The sequence below is a fragment of the Herpailurus yagouaroundi genome, unplaced genomic scaffold (genome assembly GCF_014898765.1).
Source record: "Herpailurus yagouaroundi ecotype Mexico unplaced genomic scaffold, PumYag 100, whole genome shotgun sequence".
Taxonomy (NCBI): Eukaryota; Metazoa; Chordata; class Mammalia; order Carnivora; family Felidae; genus Herpailurus; species Herpailurus yagouaroundi.
In genome coordinates, this window is record NW_024412391.1 from 64,219,614 (window position 1) to 64,244,122 (window position 24,509).

Consider the following 24,509-nt stretch of genomic DNA (forward strand, 5'->3'; position numbering starts at 1 on the left):
TTATTTCATTTTCCCTCTTTTTCACTAGAGTATTATTTTTATATAGTCAAATTCAGCCATCGCAAGTATAGTTTGATGAATTTTGGTAGTTGTATAGTCTTATACTAATACCACAATCAAGAGATAGAATTTTCCTCACCTTGAAAAATGCCCTTATGCCCTTTGCACTTGATTTCCTCTCTCCAATCTTACCCTCTGATCTATCACTACAGTTTTGCCTTTTTAAAAATTTTGTATAAATAGAATCATACATGTGTAGTCTTTTGTGTTTGACTTTCTTGTCTTTAGCATGCTTTTGAAATTCATCCATGTTATAAGCCTATTAGTAATTCATGCTCTTTTATTGCTTAATAGTGTTCCAAAATATGGATATATCACAGTGTGTTTACTTATTCACCAGGTGACGCACATTTGGGTTTCAGTTTGAATAATGTCACTATGAACATTCACATATATATCCTTGAGAAGACATATATTTTCTATTCTTTTGGGTAAATATCTACCAGTGGAATTTCTGATTCATATAATAAGCATAGTTTTAGCTTTATAAGGTACTGCCATACTGTTTTCTAGTGGCTGTATTATTCTTCATTTCTACAAGCAATGTATGTAAATTCTAGTTATTCCATTTATGGTCTGAATGTTTGTTGTCCCCTCAGAATTCATATGGTAAAGCTCTAACCTCTAATGAGATACTATCTGGAGATGAGAGAGGTAATTAGGGTTAGATGAGGTCATGAGAGTGGGGCCCTCATGAGAGGTTTGGTGCCCTTGTAAGAAAAGACACAGTGCATAATTTATGCTTTTTTTTCTACTTTCTTAAGGTGGAAGCTTATCATTACTTGAGTCTTTCTTCTTTTCTATTACAGGCATTTAAAACTAGATACTTCCCTTAAGTACTGATTTAGCTGTATTGCACAGCTTGATATGTTGTGCTTTCACTATTATTCACTTTTAAGTATTTTCTAACTTCTCGTGATTTTTTTCTTTAAGCCAACCTTTATTTAGAAGTGTGTTAATCTCCAAATGCTTAGATTTTTTTCCTAGTTATCTTATGGTTATTGGTTTCTAATTTAATTACATTGTCATCAGAGAACATATTCTGTATGATTTCAATCTTTTAACTTGATTAGAATATACTTAATGGTCTCTCTCTCTCTCTCTAGATACACACACACACACACACACACACACACATTATACACACACACATGCATATATATATCCTCACTTTGTGTATTTTTTACATTTAAAGTGTTTCTTTTGTTTTGTTTTAATCCATTCTGACAATCTCTACCTTTTGAGTGTTTAGTCCATTAACATTTAACGTGATTATTGATCGGGTCTAAATCTACCATTCATTATATGTTATATCTTTTTTTGTTCCTTGGTTCCTCCTTTCCTGTCTCTTCTGATTATATGAATTTTATATTTTAGAATTCTAGTTTAAGGGGTGCCTGGGTGGCTTAGTTGGTTAAGTGTCCGACTCTTGGTTTCGGCTCAGGTCACAGTCTCACGGTTTGTGAGTTCAAGTCCCATGCAGACTCTGAGCTAATAGTACAGAGCCTCCTTGGGATTCTCTCTCCCTCTCTCTCTCTGCCCTTCCCCTGCGCTTGCTCTCTCTTTCTCAAAATAAATAAATAAAAACTTAAAAAAGAAAAAAGAAGGGGTGACTGGTGGTGGCTCAGTCAGTTAAGCGTCCAACTTCGGCTCAGGTCATGATCTCACAGTTTGTGAGTTCGAGCCCCACATCGATCTCTGTGCTGACACTTCGAAGCCTGGAACCTGCTTTAGATTCTCTGTCTCCCTCTCTCTCTGCCCCTCCCCCACTCGTGCTCTGTTTCTCTCTCTCAAAAATAAATAAACATTAAAAAACAGTTTTTTAAAAAAAGGAATTCTAATTTAATTTTCCTTTTGGTAAAGAGTTAATCTGCAATATTATTTTCCATTGTCCTGTGAATTATAATATATATTCTTATATTACACAATCCATTTACTGTTTAACATAATATACAGAAATCTTGCCATCTTATAGATCCATATCCCCCCACGTATCTTGTGGTAGTTGTTACATGTAATATATTTACATATATTATGAACTCTAGAAAATAATGTTATGATTTCACTTTTAAACAGATATATGGTTTATAAAGAAATTAAAAGGAAAAAGAAAAAAATAATGTTTTGCATTTCCCCAAGTAGTTTCCATAACCAATGCTCTTTATTCTTTCCTCAGGATCTAAGTTTTCTGGTATCATTTTCCTTTAGCCTGAAAAAAATTCATTCAGCATTTCAGTATTACATGTCTGTTGGTGACAAATTCTTAGGGTTTTTTTTTTTCTTTTTATCTAAAAACAACTTAATTTCACATTCATTCTTGATATGGTGTTTTTGCTAGATATAAAATTCTGAATGGACATTCTTTTCCTCTCTTTCAGTACCTTAAAGATCTACTACTCTCTCCTACAGCCTCCACAATTTCTCATGAGAAGTCAGCTGATTCAGATCATTGGTCCCTTTATGTAATAAGTCTATTGTCATTTTCAGAGACTGCTTCACCATGAGGTACCCTGCTGTATGTTCCTTTGTTCTTATTCTGCTTGCTGTTCATTTAGTAACTTGTATCTGCAAATTTTTGGTCAAAGTTTCCTCAAACATTTTTTGTACCTCATTCTATCTCTCTTGTCTCCATCTGGTATTCCAATTACATGTATGTTTGATCATTTGACTTAACATGTCCCTAAGGCTTTGGTCATTTTGTTTTCCAATCTTCCAATTTATCTTCAAGTTTTACATATTCTTTCCTCTATCATGTCCATTTTGCTGTAAAGTACATTCAGTAATTTTTTTTAATTGCTGAAATTGCATTTTTCAGTTCTAGGATTTCCCTTTGACTTTTTATTACTGTTTCTACTAGAACTTCCTACTTCTCTACTGAGATGTTCATACATTTAAAACATCTTTCTACTTTATTCAAGATAGTTCTAATAGTCCACTTAAAATATTATCCCTTAGTTCCAACATCTTAAGGGATCAAACTAAATTGACTTTCATTTTACTTAAGAATGTACCCTGCTTTTTTTACTTCTATGTATGTTGGGTGAAGTTAGACTGCATCATCAATTTAATTCTGGAGATTTTGGATTCTGTTATTTTTTTCCACTGGGTACTGTTTCCTTTGTTTGCATTATGTAATTTTCTTGGCTGAGCTTGTACTACAAACTGTCTCTTATGCAACAGCTTCACTCTCTGTTCAGATCTTTTTTCTTTGGCTGTAGTTAATCTGTTTCATATGAACATGGTTATGGGTTCATCAAAGATGGAGGTAAAAAAGCTTGGGAATCCCCTCCCTGGCCCTTTTTCTTCTGAACTTCCCCCCTACTATTTTCATTGTTCTCAATTTCCTGGCTTCAATTTTCTGGTTCCCCAATCCATAAAGACAAAGTTTTCCTATGCTTGCCTCTACCTTTGTGCTGAGTGAACTGTACTTAATCCCAGGCTCAAAGGCCATGGAGATGGAATTTATTTTTTTACACCTCCCCTTTCCCCAATCTACACACTAGCATGAACTCCCCCACCCAGAGTCTATATGCTTCGTTCATTCTCCAGTATCTTCAGATAGTTGTCTTTTGTATAACATTCAGGTTTTGTAATTGTTTTCTACAGGCAGTATCATCCCGTTAGAATGTAGTCCTACATATCCAGAAGTGGAAGTTAATTTGTTCATAAAAAAATTAAAAACTGAATCACAGACACTCTATTAAAGAAGTTTCATTAATGAAAGGTAACTTTAAATGATGCTCACAAACTGTTTTCAAGTAACAACACTCATCAGATTAACTTGGATAAGAAATAATTAGGACATCAATCCATGTGTCCTAAGAATCCACTATGTGCTACTTTGTTAAGGTAAGCTACAGAATGGTCTTCATGAGAGGCTATGAACAGGAAAAACCACAGAAAACATAACTCAAGAGGTGACCAATGGAAGGCTGGGGCAAGGCAAGATAAAGCAACACTACAAGTAACATTATTATAATAGAACCAAATGGATTAGATATATAATACAGTATGGTGTTGTAGGCTATAAACAGTTCAATGAAGAGCAAGAGCTTCTGGAGGAGTTAGTTTAAAGAGGAAGAATCCCTTAGCCTGCTGCATACACTATGGCCTTCCAGCCAATGACTTTCTAGAAACCCTGGGAAACAGATTCTTCCATATGCAGCATCCATCTGAATTCACTCATACAAGTATCTTTCTTCTCTGGGAGAAAAGTAGGAGCAACTATGTACCACTGTGCTCTTCCTATTCTACCCATTATCTAATTACCCCTCCCCTCCTACCACATAAGACTCAATAGCTAACAGGGCAACTTGGAGTATATGTATACACACATATACATACATACATACATATTTGAATACTGAAATTTCTAGGATTTCTAAAAGACTTAAAAGCTTATTTTCTTAGGAAATTAAAAGTTTACCTCTTCAATCTTATATACTTGCATATGCTTATTTATGCTATTTATTTAGATTGTCTTGTTCCAAAAGGAATTTAAAGTAGCTAATTAAGACGAATATAATCTTGCAAGGTAAAAAACAAAAACAAAAACAAAAAAAAACTTTAAATGTATGTAAAATTAAGCTAAGTAAAATATGGGTAGAAGGATGAAGTGTTTCTTTTTACAAATTTGTAAAACCCTTTATAGATTGTCTTTGTTTTGCTTTAAACACTGTTTCCTTCATTTTTGCAGAATCAAAACCAGCAGAATCTAAATTATATTCTATTTTAAGATGTGCTGTTTTCAATATTGACATGGTCGAATAAAGCTAGTATTACTAAGCATACTCTAACAAAAGAAGTCTTTCTTAAAAAGTACAAGTAAGAGGCAGAGTAAATGCTATATTCATTCAGACATATTCACTCATATGCACATTTTGTATAGGTTCATATAATACAAAATGTTTCTAATATGATATATGGGTAGACACCCAGGTTAAAGATAGAAATGCTTATCACTGACAGCTAATTACCTGAATACAGTGAAATGTCTGTTACTGAGTCTTACAGGATTGAAAATGCTTTTAATACAAGTTATAAGGTTAATGTGTTCTTTAAAACATACTATATTTTAAATAACATATGCAGCATATTTTATAATAAATACCTAACTATACTTTGCTAACTTTCTCAGGTCCTAGTGAACCCTACTGTAAACAAATCTGTGCCAGTATTTAATCAGTATTATAATCAGCTAGAAAGTCATGTCCAAAAGTATTAGTTCCCAAAAGTTTCCAAAGGACCCTATATTAACACATCTTATCAATAATGTGGTCCAGAACTGTTCTACCCAATATGATAGTCACTAGCTACCTGTGGCTATTTATATTTAGCAATAAATTAGCTAAAATTAAATACAATTAAAAATTCAGTTCCTCAGTCATACTAATTACATTTCAAGTGCTCAAAGGTCACATGTGGCTAGTGACTACCATATGAGTACAAATTTAGAGCATTTCCATTACTTTAAACTTCTCTTGGATAGTGCTGCTGGTCTGCAGGTTTGGCCCAGGAGACACAGTAAGGCTCATCTAGAAGACTGAAAGATTCTGACAATTAGCTAAAACCCCAGAATGTCTTTCTTCTTTAATATTTATGTATTGAGTTTCCAAATTCAAAGAATTAATATTTAATAGCAACAAATTCTGTAGCAATAATCTCTCTGTGATTATTGGTATTCTTTCTAAAAAATATATTAGACAATTAAGAACATAGGAAATTCAGATCCCATATTAAAAGATAAATTCACATGTTTTTAAAAAGATACAAAATATATGAAAAGTTAGTATTATGATATATTCATAGGGCCCAGCAGTATACTTTTACACAGAAATCTATTGACTATCTAGGTGAACCACATAATAATTACCAAATATCATATAAGGTACCTGTCTAATACCATGTTGTTTTCTTTAGGAGTAGAAAAAGACAAATGCAATAAGAGCTTGTGGAAACACAAAAAGGAGGTACAGGAAATGATTCTGTGGCAGACAGAAGGTTCAGTTCAAAGGTTTTCAATTATTTTAATAAATGCTTGCCATTATCTTCTGACTGTAGGAGTGCCTGCTAAGATTTGTAAGCCAATATTAAAAATGTCTCATTTACTATGTAGTAATTACACACTGAGCCATATTTAAACAAGGCAACCCACACATTTTTCATTGCCAAAATGCATCAAGGTTAAAAACAGATGCTGCACTTTTTCTGCCAAAATTTGAATAACATAAAATATGTGTATCATATCAGAGCTTAAGATTAATATATAAATAAGGTAATTAAGCAGACAAAAAGGTGACATCAAAAATTCTGTTAGATTTTCGATGGATAATTTTAAAAATAATATTATTTGTATATTTCATACAAAGAGAATGAAAACTTTTACATTTTAAAAATAAATGAATTTTTAAAGAAACAGACTTTCCCACCAAAGGTGACTTACTGAATCATTTCGACCAAAAAAGGTATATATTGCATACAAGTAATAATCAAATAGCTGAGACATGAAATGGATAACATCAAAGGCAATTGGCTTAAGAATGTTCATCATCTGCATATATTTACCTGAAAAAAATCAAAATTAGAAAAAAATTAAAATCTGTTAAGTCTATCATTATAGAGACACTATAGCAAATGTATTTTTTAATGAAATATTACATTCCTAGTCCCATTAGCCATTTTCAAGTACTCAATAGTCATTTGTGGCTAGTGGTTATTGTACTGGACAGCACAGATACAGAACAGTTACAGCATCTTGGAAAGTACTACTGGAGAGCACTGACATAAATAATACCTACAAAAATATTTTTATACTAATATATTTTACTGTTTGTCAAATATTCATGGAACATCTCTACTCTTTTATAAATAACACAGCACACACTATAGTTCCACATTCTTGGATTCCATTTGAAATAATTTCTTCCAATAAAATAAAATAAATTTAAAAAAATTTTTTAATAAATTAAATAAAATAATTTCTTCAAAAATGTTTAGGGATAATAATACCAAAGACAATGTACTTGAAAAAAAGCTTTTCCTTTTTCACAAGCTTATATACACAGAGCAAAAGTAAAAAAGCAAGAAGAAAAAGGACACATAGAAGGCACATCCTATTCCCTTGAACCCTAGCCCTGTGAAATCTTGTGTCAGAGGCCAAGAACATTTCTTTATCACTACATCACTCAAGAGCTCAACACTCTCAAAGTGCCAAAAAAATGTCCTATTCGTTCCTTCCTTTGGGAGATGCCAATATTATGTTCTCTTCTCCCTAAACATATGACACAGTTACAGAAAAAAATATTTAAAAACCCAAATCTCAAAAAAAAGTAAAATGAAAAAAATAAAACCTCAAATCTCTACATTTATAAACTTGTTAATGTATTTGAAGGGTGCACGGGAGATGGGCTGAATCAAGTAATAAATAATAACAAGTCCCTAATTGTGTTTCTTTTTTATGGGGAATAATAGGGAAAGAAGCACATCTATTAAAAAATGCTCTTCTGCAGAAGATGTTAAAACAGGCCATTTGCTTAATTTCCAAATGAGCAAATAATTCAGGTGCTCACTCTACTTAATGTAACTGCTATAAATTTTAAATTGGTACTATTGAAGACACCATGACTCAAGAGAAAACACATTAACTGCAGTAGAAAAAAATTTACTCTAATGGAAATATCTACTATGGAAACCATTTCTTTACTATTTAAGAACTCAGTACAGCTGCTTTAATTTACATACGAAATGATTCTAAACAATACTCAGATGGTCAGGAAAAGAAACACACACACACACACACACACACACACACACACACACACACACACACACACCAAAAAGTAAAAACCATTTAACTCAGATTCTATTCTTATTCTTATTTGTAAGTCTTTTGTTTTAGAATCATGATTTGTAATTATTTCACACAGACTTTTTTAAAAAAATCACAATGGAAAAATATTTTTTAAAAAAATCACAATGGAAAATTATGCTCCTAGAACTTTCTGGATCACTATGCAGGTATTTCATCAATTACAAACATGTAGGTTTTAAACTGCAACTATTTACACAAAAAATGTGACATTGAAAACAATTTTAAAATATCATGTTTTAATTCATATCTGTTTTGAGATATCAATTAGAGAGAGAGATAATAAGAGATGATAAGTAAAATGAGGTAGAATGCAAATATCTGGGTTAATATATATCCAGAACACAAAGCTCCTCTCCATTACTAGTAAGATTAACCATTGTTTATATAATTAATCTTAAGGAAGAATATATAAATGAATTATTAATAGGTAAAGCTATTTTTAAAAAAAATTTTTTTTCAACGTTTATTTATTTTTGGGACAGAGAGAGACAGGGCATGAACGGGGGAGGGGCAGAGAGAGAGGGAGACACAGAATCGTAAACAGGCTCCAGGCTCTGAGCCATCAGCCCAGAGCCTGACGCGGGGCTCGAACTCCCGGACCGCGAGATCGTGACCTGGCTGAAGTCGGACGCTTAACGACTGCGCCACCCAGGCGCCCCAGGTAAAGCTATTTTAAATGTTGCATTCAAAAGAAAAAAAACTAGATAAAAACCCACCACTCTCAAAAAAATGTTTAAATATATTTATATTCATTCATTCAATTCATTCAACAAACAATTTCTGAAGGCTTATTATGTCCTTGGCTTTGTGTTAAGACACAAGGTGTTAGAGTCCCTGCTCTCATACCTTAAATGGTCAGATGAGGGAGGCGGCCATCGATATGCAGGCTGCCAGCATATTAAAACATAAGAATAAGAATAAGAATAAGAATAAGAATAAGAATAAGAATAAGAATAAGAATAAGAATAAGAATAAGAGCTCTGTTCCAGTTCATGAGGGCACAGTAGGCTTTTGGAGGCTGGAGGAGGCCTGTGTACCTTCTCAGAATTACTGAATTAAAAGAATTTTACAGTAGTTTAAGCCTGTATCTATGAAGAGAAAGGGATGAGGAGGGAAAGGCGAGTAGGTATGATCACCAGAAAATGAGAAATCTCGAAAAATTTCTACACCAAGCCAATTTCTAAATTGGTAAACCTTTGTGATAAAGGACCAAAGAGTACATAGTTTTAGGCTTTGCATGCCATACAGTCTATGTTGCAACTACTCAGCTCTGCTGGTCTCTGTTTCAACTACTCAACTCTGCCTTTGTAGCACAAAAACAGCCATAGACAATATGTAAACAAATGAGCATGGGTGTATTCCAATAAAACTTTATTTACAAAAACAGGCAGCCTAACTCACTTGACCTGCATGTTATAGTGTCCCAACCCCTGTCTGGATGACACATAAGAGACAGGAGAGTTTGACGGAATAATACAAAGAAATCCATAAACCACAAGACGACCACGAAGGAGATAAAAGCTATTCTGTAGGATGGTGACTGCTTAGACTTGGTGGGCAGTGCAAGAGGGCAGGAGCCAGAAATAGAGCTGAGAAAGGATGGATTCATTAAGGGTCCATTACCCTTAAATTACCATTCAGCATGTCTTCCTCTATCACTATTCCTCACCAACAATAGAGTACAGGCTACCAGAATATTCCCACGGACAAAAACAAAAGAAAACAAAAACTCTTAGGGTTTCTCTCAAAAAGAAGTAAATAAATGACATGAACAAACCAAACAAAAAAACTGAGCAAAATTTAAAAAAATAATAAATTAGAAAGGCAAAGGCTTCTAGTGTGCATGTTGGCACCACAGATTAAAATCTACCTAATTCTAAAAATTGGGGGATCTGTCCCCATAAAGTAAAGATTGCTAGTAAATCCACCCAGCCTTGCCCGGTTCTATAGGAAGTTCCCAGTCAGGATCCCTACTGAGGAGAAAAGGGCAGGAAGAGCATAGCTCTCATTACTCAGCAAGGGACACCCACAGCAGCTATGCAGGCCTTCTATTTGGATTTGAAGAGGTCATCAAAAATCACCAGTCCCAGAGAGTAAAAGTAAAAAGAAATGCTGATCCCAGAGAAAACAGTAAGTCAAGCTAAAGAAATGTAATAATTACATAAACCTTATAACAGAAGAATATGGGGGGTGGGGGGAAAGAGAATACACAAGGGCTCTTAAAGAATTTAAAAGTGATTTTAAAATTAAAAATGAAAGAAAAAAATGGAAAAATGGAAGTCTTCTAGAAGATCGAGAAAATATAGGAGACATAAAGGGGCCAATCTAAAAGACCAACACTTAGCAATGAGAAATCAAAGAAAGAGAGGGTAGAGAAAATGGGGAAGTGGAAATCATCAAATAAATAGTAGCATTAGTCACAGCTGAGGAGCATAAGAACTTTCAGACTGAAAAGGGTCACGAACTACCCAACACACTTAATGAAAAATAACTCACACCTAAACACATCACCAGAGCGTTCTGAAACATCAAGGAAAAAAAAATACTAAAAGCTTTCAGAGAGAGAGAGAGAGAGAAAGAAGAGAGAGAAAAGAAACTCAACTACAGTAAAATGAGCAGAACACTACAGGTTTCAACTTTCTGAGGAAAAATAATTCTTAATCTGTAATTCTATTATGCACAGCTGAATTGTCATTCCGTGAAAGGGCAGAATAAAGACATTCAAAATGACAAGAATTCAAAACATTTACCTCTCATTACTCTTTCCTGGGAAATTACAACTAGAAGACAAACAAAAACAGACCAAGAAATTGCCTCCAGGCTGGTGGTAGGGAGGCCTGGGGTAGGAGACTGCTGTTTCCTCACAATCTCTTCTTTACTATTTACTGCCTTACAGTGAGAATACTACCTTAATAAAAGGGTAAAAGCAAGGCTCTGAAGTTAGCCGGCCTCGTTTAAAAAATGTGGTCGGTCAGTGAATGGAGATGTGGTTCAGATGCACTCCACCTTCTCTTCCTTCCCTTCTAGAACTCCCTACAGAGGACATGCGAGTGGAGTGCACAACAGCATGCTTTGGAAACATGGAGGAAGGTTACTTAATACACAGCCCAGATGGATGCAGGACTGGCCGATGCCTCAGGAGGGAGGACCTCAGGCCCCATGTGAGGAGGGTTCCTGGCTTTGTGAGAGAAAGAATTCAAGAGCAAGCCACTTAGAGGAAGGGACAAGGATTTATTAAATATAAAAGTAAGCAAGGAACTACTTCACAAAGTAGCAGTCTCTCCTCCCAGGTGAGAAAGAGGACCCCGCCCCCCTCCTTTGCCTCTAAGGAAAGGTTTTATAAGTTTTATTTAAATTAGCTAACCATATAGGGAGGGGTTTAGTCTTTAACTTAGGTTTTATCATTCACATTGGGCAGTTTTTCCATTGTTTTAGGGTTATGGAATTACCCACAGGAAGCAATTTTAAGAAAGTCCAGCCTGTGTAGCTTTTTACTGCTGGAGAGAGTGAGGCTTATGGTTTTCCATGAGTCTGATCTTGTGACTCTTTTTATGACCTGCTGCTGACTTTTAGGTTAAGGGTCAGTCTAAAATCAAAATGGCTATACTTTGGTCAACTTGTCTCCCTAGCCTCCCTTCCCTCCTGCCTCAAGATGACTAAGAAAAGCATCTCTTCCCAAATGATCACCTGCAAGAAGTTCTTATTCCTGTTTCCAGTCTATATTATAACCTCTGTGAACTTTGTCCAGGTGTAAGAATCAACATTCCTGATTTCCTTTACCAGTTGTGAAGCATGAAAAGAACTTACTGGCTCTAGGAACAGACAATCTGGGCTCTACTAGTTAGCAGCTATGTGACATTAGGCAAGTTATTTACCTCTGGGCTTTAATTATTTGGTGTATAAAAGGGGTATTGTAAAGAATTCATGAGAAAATGTGTGTAAAGTGTTTACGTGGCCTATAACAAGGGAGCAAGAAATCTTAGCTACTGCTATCATTTTAAAATAATTATAGTTATGACGAATGCAGGAAGGGGCAAGTACAGAGTGCTAGGTAAAGAAACTTAGGGGCGCCTGGGTGGTTCAGCTGGTTAAGCAACTGACCAGCTCAGGTCATGATCTCAGAGTTCGTGGGTTCGAGCCCTGTATGGAGCTCTGTGCTGACAGCTCAAAGCCTGAAGCCTGCTTCGGATTCTGTGTCTCCCAATCTTTATGCACTTCCCTCCTCACGCTCTTTCTCTCTCTCTCTCTCTCTCAAAAATAAATACACATGAAAAAAAAAAAAAAAGAAACAAAGAAAAGAAACCTAACCTCATGAGGAAACGCAAAAGAAAGAGCATCGTTTACATTATCATCCTAAAATCTAGACTGTGGGTCCTGCATACTCATGGAGAGGAGACACGGAGGGACTGGCAAAGAAACCAACCAAGGAACAAGATGGAGGAGAACTATACAACCAAGAGGAACAGTGGGCCTGCCTTACCCAGCTCATCAGCACAGAGAACGAATATTTTAAAATATTTCACATAAATAACAGAGCAATTACCACATGAAAGCTGGCGTAGGGAAATTCATTTAGAGAGCCACACTTTTACACAGAGGAACAAATTCAAGGGTACAGAGAAGGTGCTGTGTGTGTGTGTTCCTCCACTGTTGATTAAGACAAAAGAGGAGGAGAAAGTGTTGCTCCAATATTCAAGATTTTAAAAATCAAGGTTTGTCAGTTCAGTATACTGGGCACCTACAAAAGCACTGGCTGAATGCTCTATATGCTGCAAAGATGACTCTGACCGTTCTCATCTGTAGGGGCTGACAAATTGATGGGGAGGAGCAAGAACAGAATCTGAGCTGGAAGGATGTTAGCTATTCTTATCACAGCGCACTAAGTTGAAACACCATTAATGGATATAAATAGCACATAAAGGCAAGCTGGAAATGCTATAAATGAGCGATAAAGGAAAGGCAAAGTTAGTTCAGCTCATAAAATTTAGAAAAACACATTGAACAATGAACTGAAGACCACAGTCTATTACCTAAGTCTTTAACTACCAGCTTTTATTCTATCATTTCATTGTTATTTATTTTTATTCTGTTTTTTGAATATTCTATTTCAGCCTCCCAAATCTCCTATATGATTTTCTTGCACATTTTGCTGAAGGATGACACTTCTTGGGTCATCCTCTCAAAATATCATGTTGTATATAGAGCTATCAGCTCTGAAAGTGTTTTAAAACTGTTTAAAAGTATTTCATATAAATAACAAAATGTAAGTATCTTGTAGAGAAACAAAAATATTGGAATGTAATCTAAATTAAATAATGACATATTTTTTTCCTTAAACATTACATATCAAAATATTAAAGTTTCTGAGATAACTTTATTCTGGTTTCATGTTAAGTCTGGATACATGACGTGCTGGTGTGTTATGATTTTCAGCTGCTAAAGTAATGTAATAAATAATTTTATCCTAAGGTCTGTAGTGTTGATAAGCATGGATTTTGGCAACCTGACTTCTGCCCCTCTCAAACCTATCATACCTGCTCAAGTGAGAGCTGCCTCCAGGAGAAGAAAATCTTGAATAGGAAGCCTATCTCAGTGATGAGACACATTCCTTAAAATTTCTCTACCTCTGCAAGAAATTGTCAGGTTGACAGAATTTTCTCTTTACTCAAGCAAGCATTCTGATTAGTTCTCTGCACTTGTGAAAGGCTCCCTGGGCTTTTCTAACAGATTTAGGTACCACCTAGGGCTGGGAAACCCCATTAACACTTTTTTGTTTAATCTCTCCTAATTACCTGCCAAATAAATACTACTTGAAAAGGACATTTTGAATATGCCTTTAATGTTCTAAAATGTGCCTCCCAACTATTGAATAATTAGTTCCTTCATCTTCCCAGGCACCCAAAATTAATCAACCTTATTTACACAACTGTACTTCTGGCTTTGTAAGAAGAGACATTACCTTTGCGGGTTTATTATCTTCAAGCACCTCTATAGCATTTACTGGTTGGAGACCCCTTAGTGAGTGGTTCTCTTAAAGTTGTATTTTATGAATATGTACAAACTGAAGATAAAGACATCCCAGGGAGAGAAAGCGGTAGGCATAAAAATCTACGGGAGGGAATAATGGAAGCACCTAATCCCAGCATTAAATGGGAAGATGTGAGAGTTAAAATAGCATACTAGGCATTGTTTACTAATTGAAATTCTAGTAAAAGATCTGGTGGTGGTGAAGGCTGCAATTACAATCGTCAGATTCTCTTCACTGAGTAAGGTTTTATTCAGGACTGTCTGCTTTATAGGGTTGACATACCAAAAGCCCGTTAGAACACAACTTTTCCCCCATTTCTTAAATCCACTATTAGAAAACAATGTCCACTATGTCAATCAGTAATCCTTCTATAAGAATTTGTTGTTACTGACTTCTGAATTTAGCACCAATAGCACATTTCTATCCATTTCTTACATAATGAGAATAGCAGAATGCAGTTTTTTCATTTCCTTATGTCTGCTAAGAAGTGAAGATTTGCATCTGTTGTCTGCATTAAACTGAATGAAACATGATTTGCCCCCCTCCTCAATTTTGTTTCAGCCTTATATTTGATTTAGTTCTACTAAATATATGTCTTTTAGAGTAAAAGTAGTTGGTAACCTCTAGTTCTTTTTGAACTAGGTGAGGTTAAAAATATAAACTATCACTAAATGGGACTGATTGTATTATTTTCCCCATTTATCCCAACCCACTCCCCTTCCCTGTAAGAAGATTATGCATCCTCCTCTACTGTAGGAGAGTATTCATACTCTAAAGAGTATGAATCTTAACCTGAATACAAATCTTAACCTGTAGTGCCTTCCTGGGCGCAAGTGTACCTCTCTCTCCAATAGTCAAGCCTGACTTACCATGGCCAGTGACATATGTCACAGGAAGTCAGTGTGCCACATCAGGGTGGAAGCCTTAAGGGTCATAACATGGACTGACTCCTGCTCTTTTCCCCATGTTCCAAATTGGTACTATTCTTTCAGCGTGAATCTCAGAATGACACATGAAACAGATCAAAGGTGATCAGGAGCCAATACACATCATGTAAACTTTTGTGGCTGAAAGCTACTGATGTGTTAGGGTGATTTGTTCCTTCAACACAACCAGGCAAAAGATGACTTCATTAAACTACATCTCTCAAGCAGTGTGTTCAGACACCAGAAACTACAGTGAGTCCAGAAAGCTGAGGAGGATGACAAGGATTTTGGAATATTTGTCAGTGGGAACCACATAAGGGAAATGAGCACACTGACCCTAAAGAAAGAACTGGTGGAGCATACAGAAAGGAAGGACAGTATAACTACCACCCAGACCTGAAAAGTGATCACAGGGAAGAATAGGAGAAACAAGTATAGACTTACTCTTTTTACTTTTAAAGGCGTAACTAAGACCAACAGATAAAATTACAGAGAAAAAGAAATTGATTTATCACAAGGAAGAGATTTCTACCAATTAAATCAGTCTAATAGTTGAATGAGTAGTCTTGCAAAAATAAGACATATAGTCACTCACTGTGAGACATGAAACAAAAGCTAGGTGACCACCACAAATTAGGGGCATTAAAGAAAGAAATCCTAGTTTTATAGGAATTTATACCAGATGACCTCTCAGAACCCTTCCAGTTCTGGTTCTATAAATTCTAGACAGGAACTCATAATGCTATGTTCAGTTAGCTCTCTTGGATAAAGAAGAAAGGCTAATTTCCCTGGCAATAATCAGCCAAAAAAACACTTTAGAATCTGGTCATTTTTTGGTGTGTCATAAAAATATACAAATTTTTCTTTTCCTCTCAATTCATTATTACTTTTCCACTATTTTTCCTAAAGGAAATGGGACTTCTAAGAAACATTTTGTCTACTTTGCCCTATTCACTAATGAAATTTAGAAATTATCTTCAAGAATACAGACTATTTTATCAGAGTCAAGAGTAATCAAACTAGGCAGCAGGATATTATCATCTCCATATAGAATACAGAGGTTTTTTTTTTTTGTTGTTGTTGTTCTAGAACACCATTAAAATTCCTGACTGGTATAGATGACTTAATTAATTTGAGAAGACATCTCTATAACTTATATGCCAAACGTACAGACTTACTTGTGAGACATAAAGGTTAGGATGGCATATAAAATGTTGAAATTTTGAATGTTAAAAATTCCACATCATCTTCAAACCTAAATATTTTAAATGGCATTTCTTCACATTATTTGCTTTCTACAAAATCATCAATAAAGGTCTTATCTGTAATAAGAATAACTCTTTCTATGGTGTGAACATGTAGCTCTTATGTCTGAAAATGCCAGAGAATCACTATCCACTCTGCCTGTCTGACAGGAAGATTGTGAAGATCAATGAACTAAGCATGACATAGTGTAAATGTGAAATGGGTACTATCATCATCCTACACACACCCCTAATTCACATAGAGAATTTTTCATTACATACCAAATAACTGGAATATTTTAGAAAAAGTAGAAGACACAAATACCAAGTAGTTAACTCAAAAAGAAAAACTGACATTAATATTAGTATTATACTATTTGAAACAATTATGATGAGAAAGCATTGACCTCTAACAGTCTTAAAACCTTCCTTGTGGTAAGCATTGGAGTGTACAATGAAAACCCCAATAAAAGTAACAAAAGTAGACTAATTTAACTAACAATGTTTTTTTAAAAAGGTGTAGCTACTTACCAACAAGTCTTATTACATTCAGTGTTGTATTTGTTAAGATGGGTGCATTCACTTTATTTAGACTGTAATCTGATTTCTTCCTGCTTTTTAAAGTTTCCCTAGAAACGCTTAATATGGAAAAACAAAACAGAGTTGCAATTAGAGTTGTCAACTAGTAAATCAGTAAGTTATTGAGATTAGGATCTATCCTCCATTCCTAATTAGTTATGAAAAATGTTACCATGTATCAGGTAGGGATATAAAGATTATCTCCTGTCCTTAGAAAGTTTACAGTCTAGAGAAGAAGAGGAATCCATAAACAGAGAACTAAAGTACTATACTCTATTTCTTTGATTCAAAGACATTAATTAACAACTTTAAAAAAAGCTATGTTACTTTAAAAAATAGATGTTTCAGGGATATTCTGTATCAAATGTACCAAACATCCTGATTTCAGACTTATAAATATGAAAACATAGAATCTAAACCTAATATCTAAAACATAAGGTATAATGACAGAGTCTGGGGTTAGGTATGACACTAGGTTCAAAGAAAAAGTAGAACTTATGTGATAAGTACAGGAAAAAAGGGGGACACAGAGGTAAAAGAAGAGAGTGTGCTCAGAGAAGCATAAAGAGTTCGCAATGCCAGCATGGAGAATGCGTGGGCTGAGGGAAAAGTGATAAGAAGAAAGGTAAAGGCCAGGTCACTGAAGGCAATCACATCTAAAGAGTATGAATCTTAACCTGAATACAAATCTTAAGCAGAAAAATGACATGATCAAATTTTTAGATTAAGAAAAAAAAAAATCTACATTTGTATCCAAGAATGGATTGGGAGGGGGTAAAACTAGACACAGGTAGCCAAGGTAAGACGGCTGATCCAATGATCTGGCACAGAGATGACTTTTGCATGAATTTTGATGATATCAGTGAAATACAAGACATTTTGATAAATTCTAGAGACACTTTGAGGTTGGAATCGATAGTAATTGATTGAATGCAGGTTGTAGTTCACATTATTCATACTTCTTAGTGGTAAGTTAGGTGGGTAACTACATAACCCTACAAAAAAATGCAAGTATATACACACATATACTGGCAGACACTATCTTACATGTTCATTTCAATTAGAACTTTCCTTTTAGCCAAAATATACCCGAAATATCCAGTGAAGAAGTTCAACAACACAGTTCTACTTGGTTCATAACAGATCATAGATGGGAGATATTTAAACATCATATATATGTGAAAAAAAATGGAAACAATTTTTGACATTAAAATATCCATTACCACACAAGTAGATCATTTTTGAGGAGAGAAATTATATTGATTAGGGTTTCAAATTAAATAGGTACTAACTAGGTACTTTGGGGGTAAAAAGTAGGGCAGAATGTACTTAAATCTATCATTAAGAATAAAGTATATTTGCAGCACTAAATGTCTGATGCTCAGTCATGAAATTAACTCACTCACATCTAAGAATCAGCCCATTTAAGTGGGAGAAGGTGACAAAAAATTCTTATGTAATTATCATAGTTTTTGAACAGGACAGTTCATCATAGAAACAAAACAATGAAGGAACCTTAACAGAAGGCCCAAATATATTTGTAAATGTAATTGACATCAGAAAAATGAGTGGAGACTCTCTGCATTTACTAGATTGAGGCAGAAACTCCACATACAGAACAAATGACTACTTTCCTCCTTGAGGTTTTTTCCCTTTTTTTTAATGTTCATTTATTTTTGAGAGAGAGAGAGAGAGAGCACGTGCGCGTGAGCGAGCATGAGCGGGGGAGGGGCAGAGAGAGAGGGAGACACAGAATCTGAAGCAGGCTCCAAGCTCTGAGCTGTCAGCACAGAGCCCAAAGCGGGGCTCAAACTCACAAACCACGGCATCATGACCTGAGCCAAAGTCAGATGTTTAACCGACTGAGCTACCCAGGTGCCCTTCCTCCTTGAGGTTTTTTTAACTTATGTGAAGCAGGAACTGCCTCCAAAGACAGCTCTGATTTTATAAATCAAAAGTTTGTTTTTCTGCAAAACCACTGCTCTCTAAATTAAGAGCCCTTTGATTATGCCCAATATAAAAAAATAAAAACTATTTTTTTAACCTTGCAGGAGTCATTTAAAAACATATCAACTCGTCACATGACATCATAACCTACAGAAATTTTTAATTTTTGTTTTTTCTTAACCCTTAAAGGAAATACTGTATTTAAAAGCACAACATAGAAAAGCATACAATCTAAGAACAATTACCTTTTCACAGGTGCATCACCTGTCTGTTCATCCACATAATCTCGTTTTAGCTCCTCAGGAACATCACTGTCACTGTCATACTCCTGATAGGCACTTTTTTCTTGTTCATCAGATTCATACTGAAGAAAACACAGTATATTCAACAATGGGTATGAACAGCCAACCTTTCTTGGAATCTTTCAACACAACAAAAGTATCCAATTTTTAAGAAGTAGTTTATGGAAGAAAGTTCTTAGTAATTCATTTTTAATTTTGCCATCAAGAATCATAGTAATCATTTCCATTTTCTCCATCATCTACCTTAACCAGCTCAAAAGAAAAAAAGGAAAATAAGATACAAACATTATACCTACAAAAGTTTCTAAATGTCTCCTAAAAAATCAAATCTCCACATAAGGAAAACAAACAAACAAAAACAAGAATCCTGATAACTCTCAGGAGAGGAAAAGAGTGTACATTTGACTAAAAACAAAAAATCTCGTCTCTTCCTCCAAGTCGTTTCATGATACTTCCATTTTGCTAATTCATTATAAAGAGGTTGAGTGTACAATTCTGGCACTCTGGAAGTGTTAATTCAGCGTAATAAACTCTTAACAACACACATGCTAATGTTCTAATTTATTATGAGGAGATTTAATTCCAAGGGTGGCTTAGAAAATTATGCTTAGCACCATGGGACTAATGAGAGCAAGGGCAAAAATGGTGGATTTCCTCTTGAGAGGAAGGGTGCCTATCTAACCTTTTCATCATCTTTATGGCACCATGGCCCAGTGCCAGCATGGGAGAGGACAGTGGAGTCCAGACTCAGGAAAGAAAGCAGTTGCAGCAATAGCATTATCGCTTAATATTTTAAGTTAGTATGATTAAATAATGGCTAACATTTCTTCAGTGTTAAGTGCTAAGTGTTTTCATGAATTTTCTCACTGAATCTTCAAAACAATTCTATGACAAAGTTTTATCCCCATATTCCAGTTGAGGAGACCAGTATAAAGACAACATGGAAAGAAATTGGTCCCCTAATTCAACACATTTTTTTGAAAGTCTAAAGCAGTGGAACAGGCCATAGTAAGATCTTGACCTTAACTCTCAAGAACTTATGTGGTACCTAGAAAGATTAGATCACATATTAATAACAGCAAACAAGAATTCTATAGGCATTCTTACCCACTTGTATACAATGTGATCGTGATAACATTCAGAAAGGTAATTCACACACACCAGGACATTCTGGTTATAACAACAGAGCTTCATAATTCCACAGTACAAGAGATCCTCATTTTTAAGGATTCTGTGTTTGCAAACTTCCCTACTTGCTAAACTTTATTTGTAACCCCAACATTCACGACACCTTCACTGTCAACCATGGATATGCATAGAGTATGCAGAAACTTTTGAGTTACCCAAAATGCACATTCCTAGCTGAAGGCAAACAAGGTAACGCTCTACCTTTTTGCCTCATCTATCTTACTTCCTTTTTTTTAGAAATTGTATTTATTTTATTTTAAAATTTATTTAAAAAAATTTTAAATGTTCATTTTTGAGACAGAGTGTGAGCAGGGGAGGGGCAGAGAGAGAGGGAGACAGAATTCAAAGCAGGCTCCAGGCTCTGAGCTGTCAGCACAGAGCCAGACACAGGGTTCGAACTTATGAACCGTGAGATCATGAGCTGAGCCGAAGTCGGACACTCAACCGATTGAGCCATCTAGGCATCCCTTTAAATTTACTTGAGAGAGAGAGTGAGAGAGAGAGAGAGCATGAGCAGGGGAGAGGGACCAGAGGGTGAGAGAGAGAGGGAGAGGGAGAGGGAGAGGGAGAGGGAGGGAGGGAGGGAGAGAGAGAGAGAGAGAGAGAGAGAGAGAATTCTAAGCAGGCTCCATGTTCAGCATGGCGTCCAATGCGGGGCTCAATCCCATGACTCTGGGATCATGGCTTGAGACGAAATCAGGAGTCAGATGATCAACCGACTGAGCCACCCAGGCATCCCTTCATCTCTCTTACTTAAACAATGTCCATTTCACTGTCTATTTAGTGCCACATTTAAAAAATATCTGTGCTTTTTGCTGGTGATTTCACTGTTTAGAATGGCTCCTAAGTGTAGGACTAAAGTTTTGTCTAGTGCTCCTGAGCACAAGACTGTAGTATATCTTACAGTAAAAATACATGTGTTAGATAAGCTTCGTTCAGGCAGGAATTATAGTGCTGCTGGCTGTGAGTTCAACGTTAATAGACCAACACTTTATATTAACTTAGATGTCTTTAAGCAAAAACATACATAAAACAAGGTTATACATTGATCGGTTGATGAAAATGTGACCAAAGGCTCACAGGAACTGAATCCCGCATTTCACCTAGGAACAATGGTTCTGTATTTACTAATTCAGCGTTCAGAGGGACTTTATAGAACACAATTGACACGAATAATGAGAATCAAGTGCTATGCGCGATTCAATTAGCAAATCATCAGTACAGGTGGATATATTATTTCAAAATGTTGAAAAGACTTTTAATTCCTCTCAGTTTAGTCTGCTTTATAGAGGCAAAGTGTCACCCAGAATCACTAAATTACAAATGTAAGTACAGCTTCCTATGAAATAATTTCTACTTTATGATAAAACATAACAAATGGTATACTTTCATGGCAATGTTTTTTTAAATTATATCTTCACTAAACAAAAAATAAAAATGCCAAAACTAAAATACACACACAATTTCAACAGATTTTTGTCAAATCTGAACAGTTTCACTTCGGCTTCATTAAATCTAAAATAAAAATCATACAGGGTCCGTCTGGAAGTGACGAAGATCAGAAGAACCCATCCAAATTAAAAACTGTATAAACACAGGTAACTGTGAAGTAAGCATTCCCTCACTGTAAATATAGGGAAACGGAGGATCACAAAGTTAAAGTAAGTTGCCAAGGAACACACATCTAATAAATAATAAAGGTGATATTCATTCCAACTGCCTTCAAATCCTTTCCATTAACTCACACAAACTCTGGTTTATATTATGTTTTTTGAGCTATTCAAAGTGTTAAAACAGTGTACTTCTAAACATCCCGGCCAGGTAACCAAGCAAGACATTACTCTCTCAAATAAAGGAACATGGACAAAATGATTCAGGTGCCCAAGAGAGAGGATGAGAAGTAAGTGCAGATGATCTATTCCCTCATCCATCTATCCAACAAATCACATAAATATGCAGTGAAGAAACTACCCCTACCTGATTCAGTAATCTAGTAAGAACATACAGAAATCTAAGAAGAGCACAAAATAAACATAAAGGCAAAATGTATTCTTCAAAAGGACATTTTCAACAGAGCATACTATAAAGCCATTACTGTACAAGTGTTATCGCAGGTATATAAGCATATAGGTAGGAAGATGGGTGGTGAATGGATAAATGGGTCTAGCCAATCACCTTGCTCCTTGGGTAGAGAACACTTTTCAATAAGAAAATCTCACTTACATTCCACAGTAGGTTTTAAAAACACTACATACCCCATTAGAAGCCAGGACATCTTCTGTTTCTTCATCTTTATGGTTGGCCTGAATTTCAAATGGATTCCCATCACTACAGTACTGCTCAAACAAGGTCACTGTTTTTGAAGAAGTTGAGGCTGGCTGCTTACTAGGTGAAACTGATGGGGAACGAGACTGTTCCATGAATTTAAATTCCTAGACATTAAAAAAAATGAGTCAGATATCTTTTAGCAACAACAATAAAATTCAAGTACATAATATATTCCATCAATGTACATGCAGAGTCAGAGGAAAAAAAATTAAACCTGATTCTTCAGGTTATTCACTTTTTAATCTTCAAAGTCGTCTGAAAACACAAACTTAAAAATATATGCTCAAAGTTTTCTCTAAAGACAACTCAGTTGCTGATATCACTTTAAGAAGCATTACCTAAATCAAGCTACTTTTGGCTTACTTTATGGAACTGCACAGAAAGTTTTTGAAAACAACTTGAATTTGAATAATTCTAAAAAATTTCACATATGAGCAAAGACCTAGCAGAATATGGTTTTAATCAATAAAAAGGCCACAATAAAAATTGTTAGGTCAGACATCTTGTATACTTGTATGTTTACACCATTTAAGATATTCTACAAAAATACATCAAAATCTTTCTTTGTTATATTGCAGTGAAGAACTTAAAAACTTTCATTCTATAAACTTGCATTTATTTTTCTTCATATATCTAGAAGCAGATAACACAAACACACATACTGAGGTCAAATGATAACATCTTCTAGACCTAAAGCTTGCCATTAATCAATTATATTCCATTAACTTCTTACATATGTTGGGAATGTCACCTGGCTTCTCTGTGCCTCAATTTCCTCACCTAAAATGAGAGAGTCAATCTACAGTAAGAGAACCACAATGCTAATGCTAAAGAGTTGTAGCACCCAGCACAAATCATGCATTTCTCATAAGAGGAAACTAAGGTAGTCCAGAGGCATTCAGTGCTGAGTTCAAGATCACATTGCTTATTAGTGGAAAAGATGGAATAATCTTTAAAGTTTATTTGAATTCCAAAACTCTTGATATGATGATTTTTCACAAAAATTTTGTAATTTTGCAATTTGGTAATGTTTTTAATCTTTTTAATATTAATACTAAATTTCACATTTTTCATATTCAAAGATAATATTCTTAAAAGTTACATAGGCTTGTTAAATTTCAAATGACGTGTTTATTTTCTTTTTAAATTGCAACTACACATTAAATCAAAATCATAATAATGCTTAAAAACAATGCTATTATTTTTATCATTCTAAACAAGGGAAGACGCTAAATTAATGAGATGATTTTTTATTTTTATTTTTTTAATTTTTTTTTTAATGTATTTATTTTTGAGACAGAGAGAGACAGAGCATGAACGGGAGAGGGTCAGAGAGAGAGGGAGACACAGAATCTGAAACAGGCTCCAGGCTCTGAGCAGTCAGCACAGAGCCCGAAGCGGGGCTCGAAATCACATACCGCGAGATCGTGACCTGAGCAGAAGTCGGACGCTTAACCGACTGAGCCACCCAGGCGCCCCTGAGATGATTTTTTAAACCAAATCTATAGTACATGTGTCAAGTGAACACGATCTCAGTTGTGAATAGTTTTTAAAGTGACTACTTTTTAAAATAGTTGTTAGAACCCTTAACATTACCTCTACTCTTTTTTTTTTAAAGATTTTAAGTATTAATCTCCACACCCAACATGGGATTTGAACCCACAACTCTGAAATCAAGAGTTGCATACTTCACCAACTGAGCCAGCCAGACACCCCTAGAACTACTGTCTTAAGAAAACTTTAAGTGCATAATAACAGTACTTTTAACTATAGGCAAAATCTTGTACAGTAGATCTTTATCCACCTTGCAAAACTGAAAATTCAAGGTAACTACTTTAAGGAGATAATGTTCAATTGGATAGAAATATTTCAAATGTATCTTGTAAAAAAAATGTTTTATATTTACACCAAGTACATGTGCTCATATACACAAACATAATTTGATAGTTAAATACAAATTCAAACAAAATTATTTAAATAGGGATTCTAAAATCAATGCTAGAATTCTAAATAATGTTAAGGAATCATATTAAGATT

General features: G+C 35.0%; 1 protein-coding gene across 2 annotated transcripts in view; it reads right to left on the reverse strand.

The window, feature by feature from the left end:
- VPS50 (VPS50 subunit of EARP/GARPII complex) overlaps positions 1 to 24,509 on the reverse strand; it is a 134,217-nt gene that overhangs the window by 20,329 nt on the left and 89,379 nt on the right. For both annotated transcript variants that reach the window (XM_040472672.1, XM_040472671.1), the window contains 4 exons: positions 22,400 to 22,576; positions 18,900 to 19,018; positions 16,660 to 16,766; positions 6,503 to 6,624 (listed from right to left, as the gene is read on the reverse strand). In XM_040472672.1, coding sequence (XP_040328606.1) covers positions 6,503 to 6,624; positions 16,660 to 16,766; positions 18,900 to 19,018; positions 22,400 to 22,576 — 525 coding nt within the window. The remainder of the gene's footprint in view (positions 1 to 6,502; positions 6,625 to 16,659; positions 16,767 to 18,899; positions 19,019 to 22,399; positions 22,577 to 24,509) is intronic.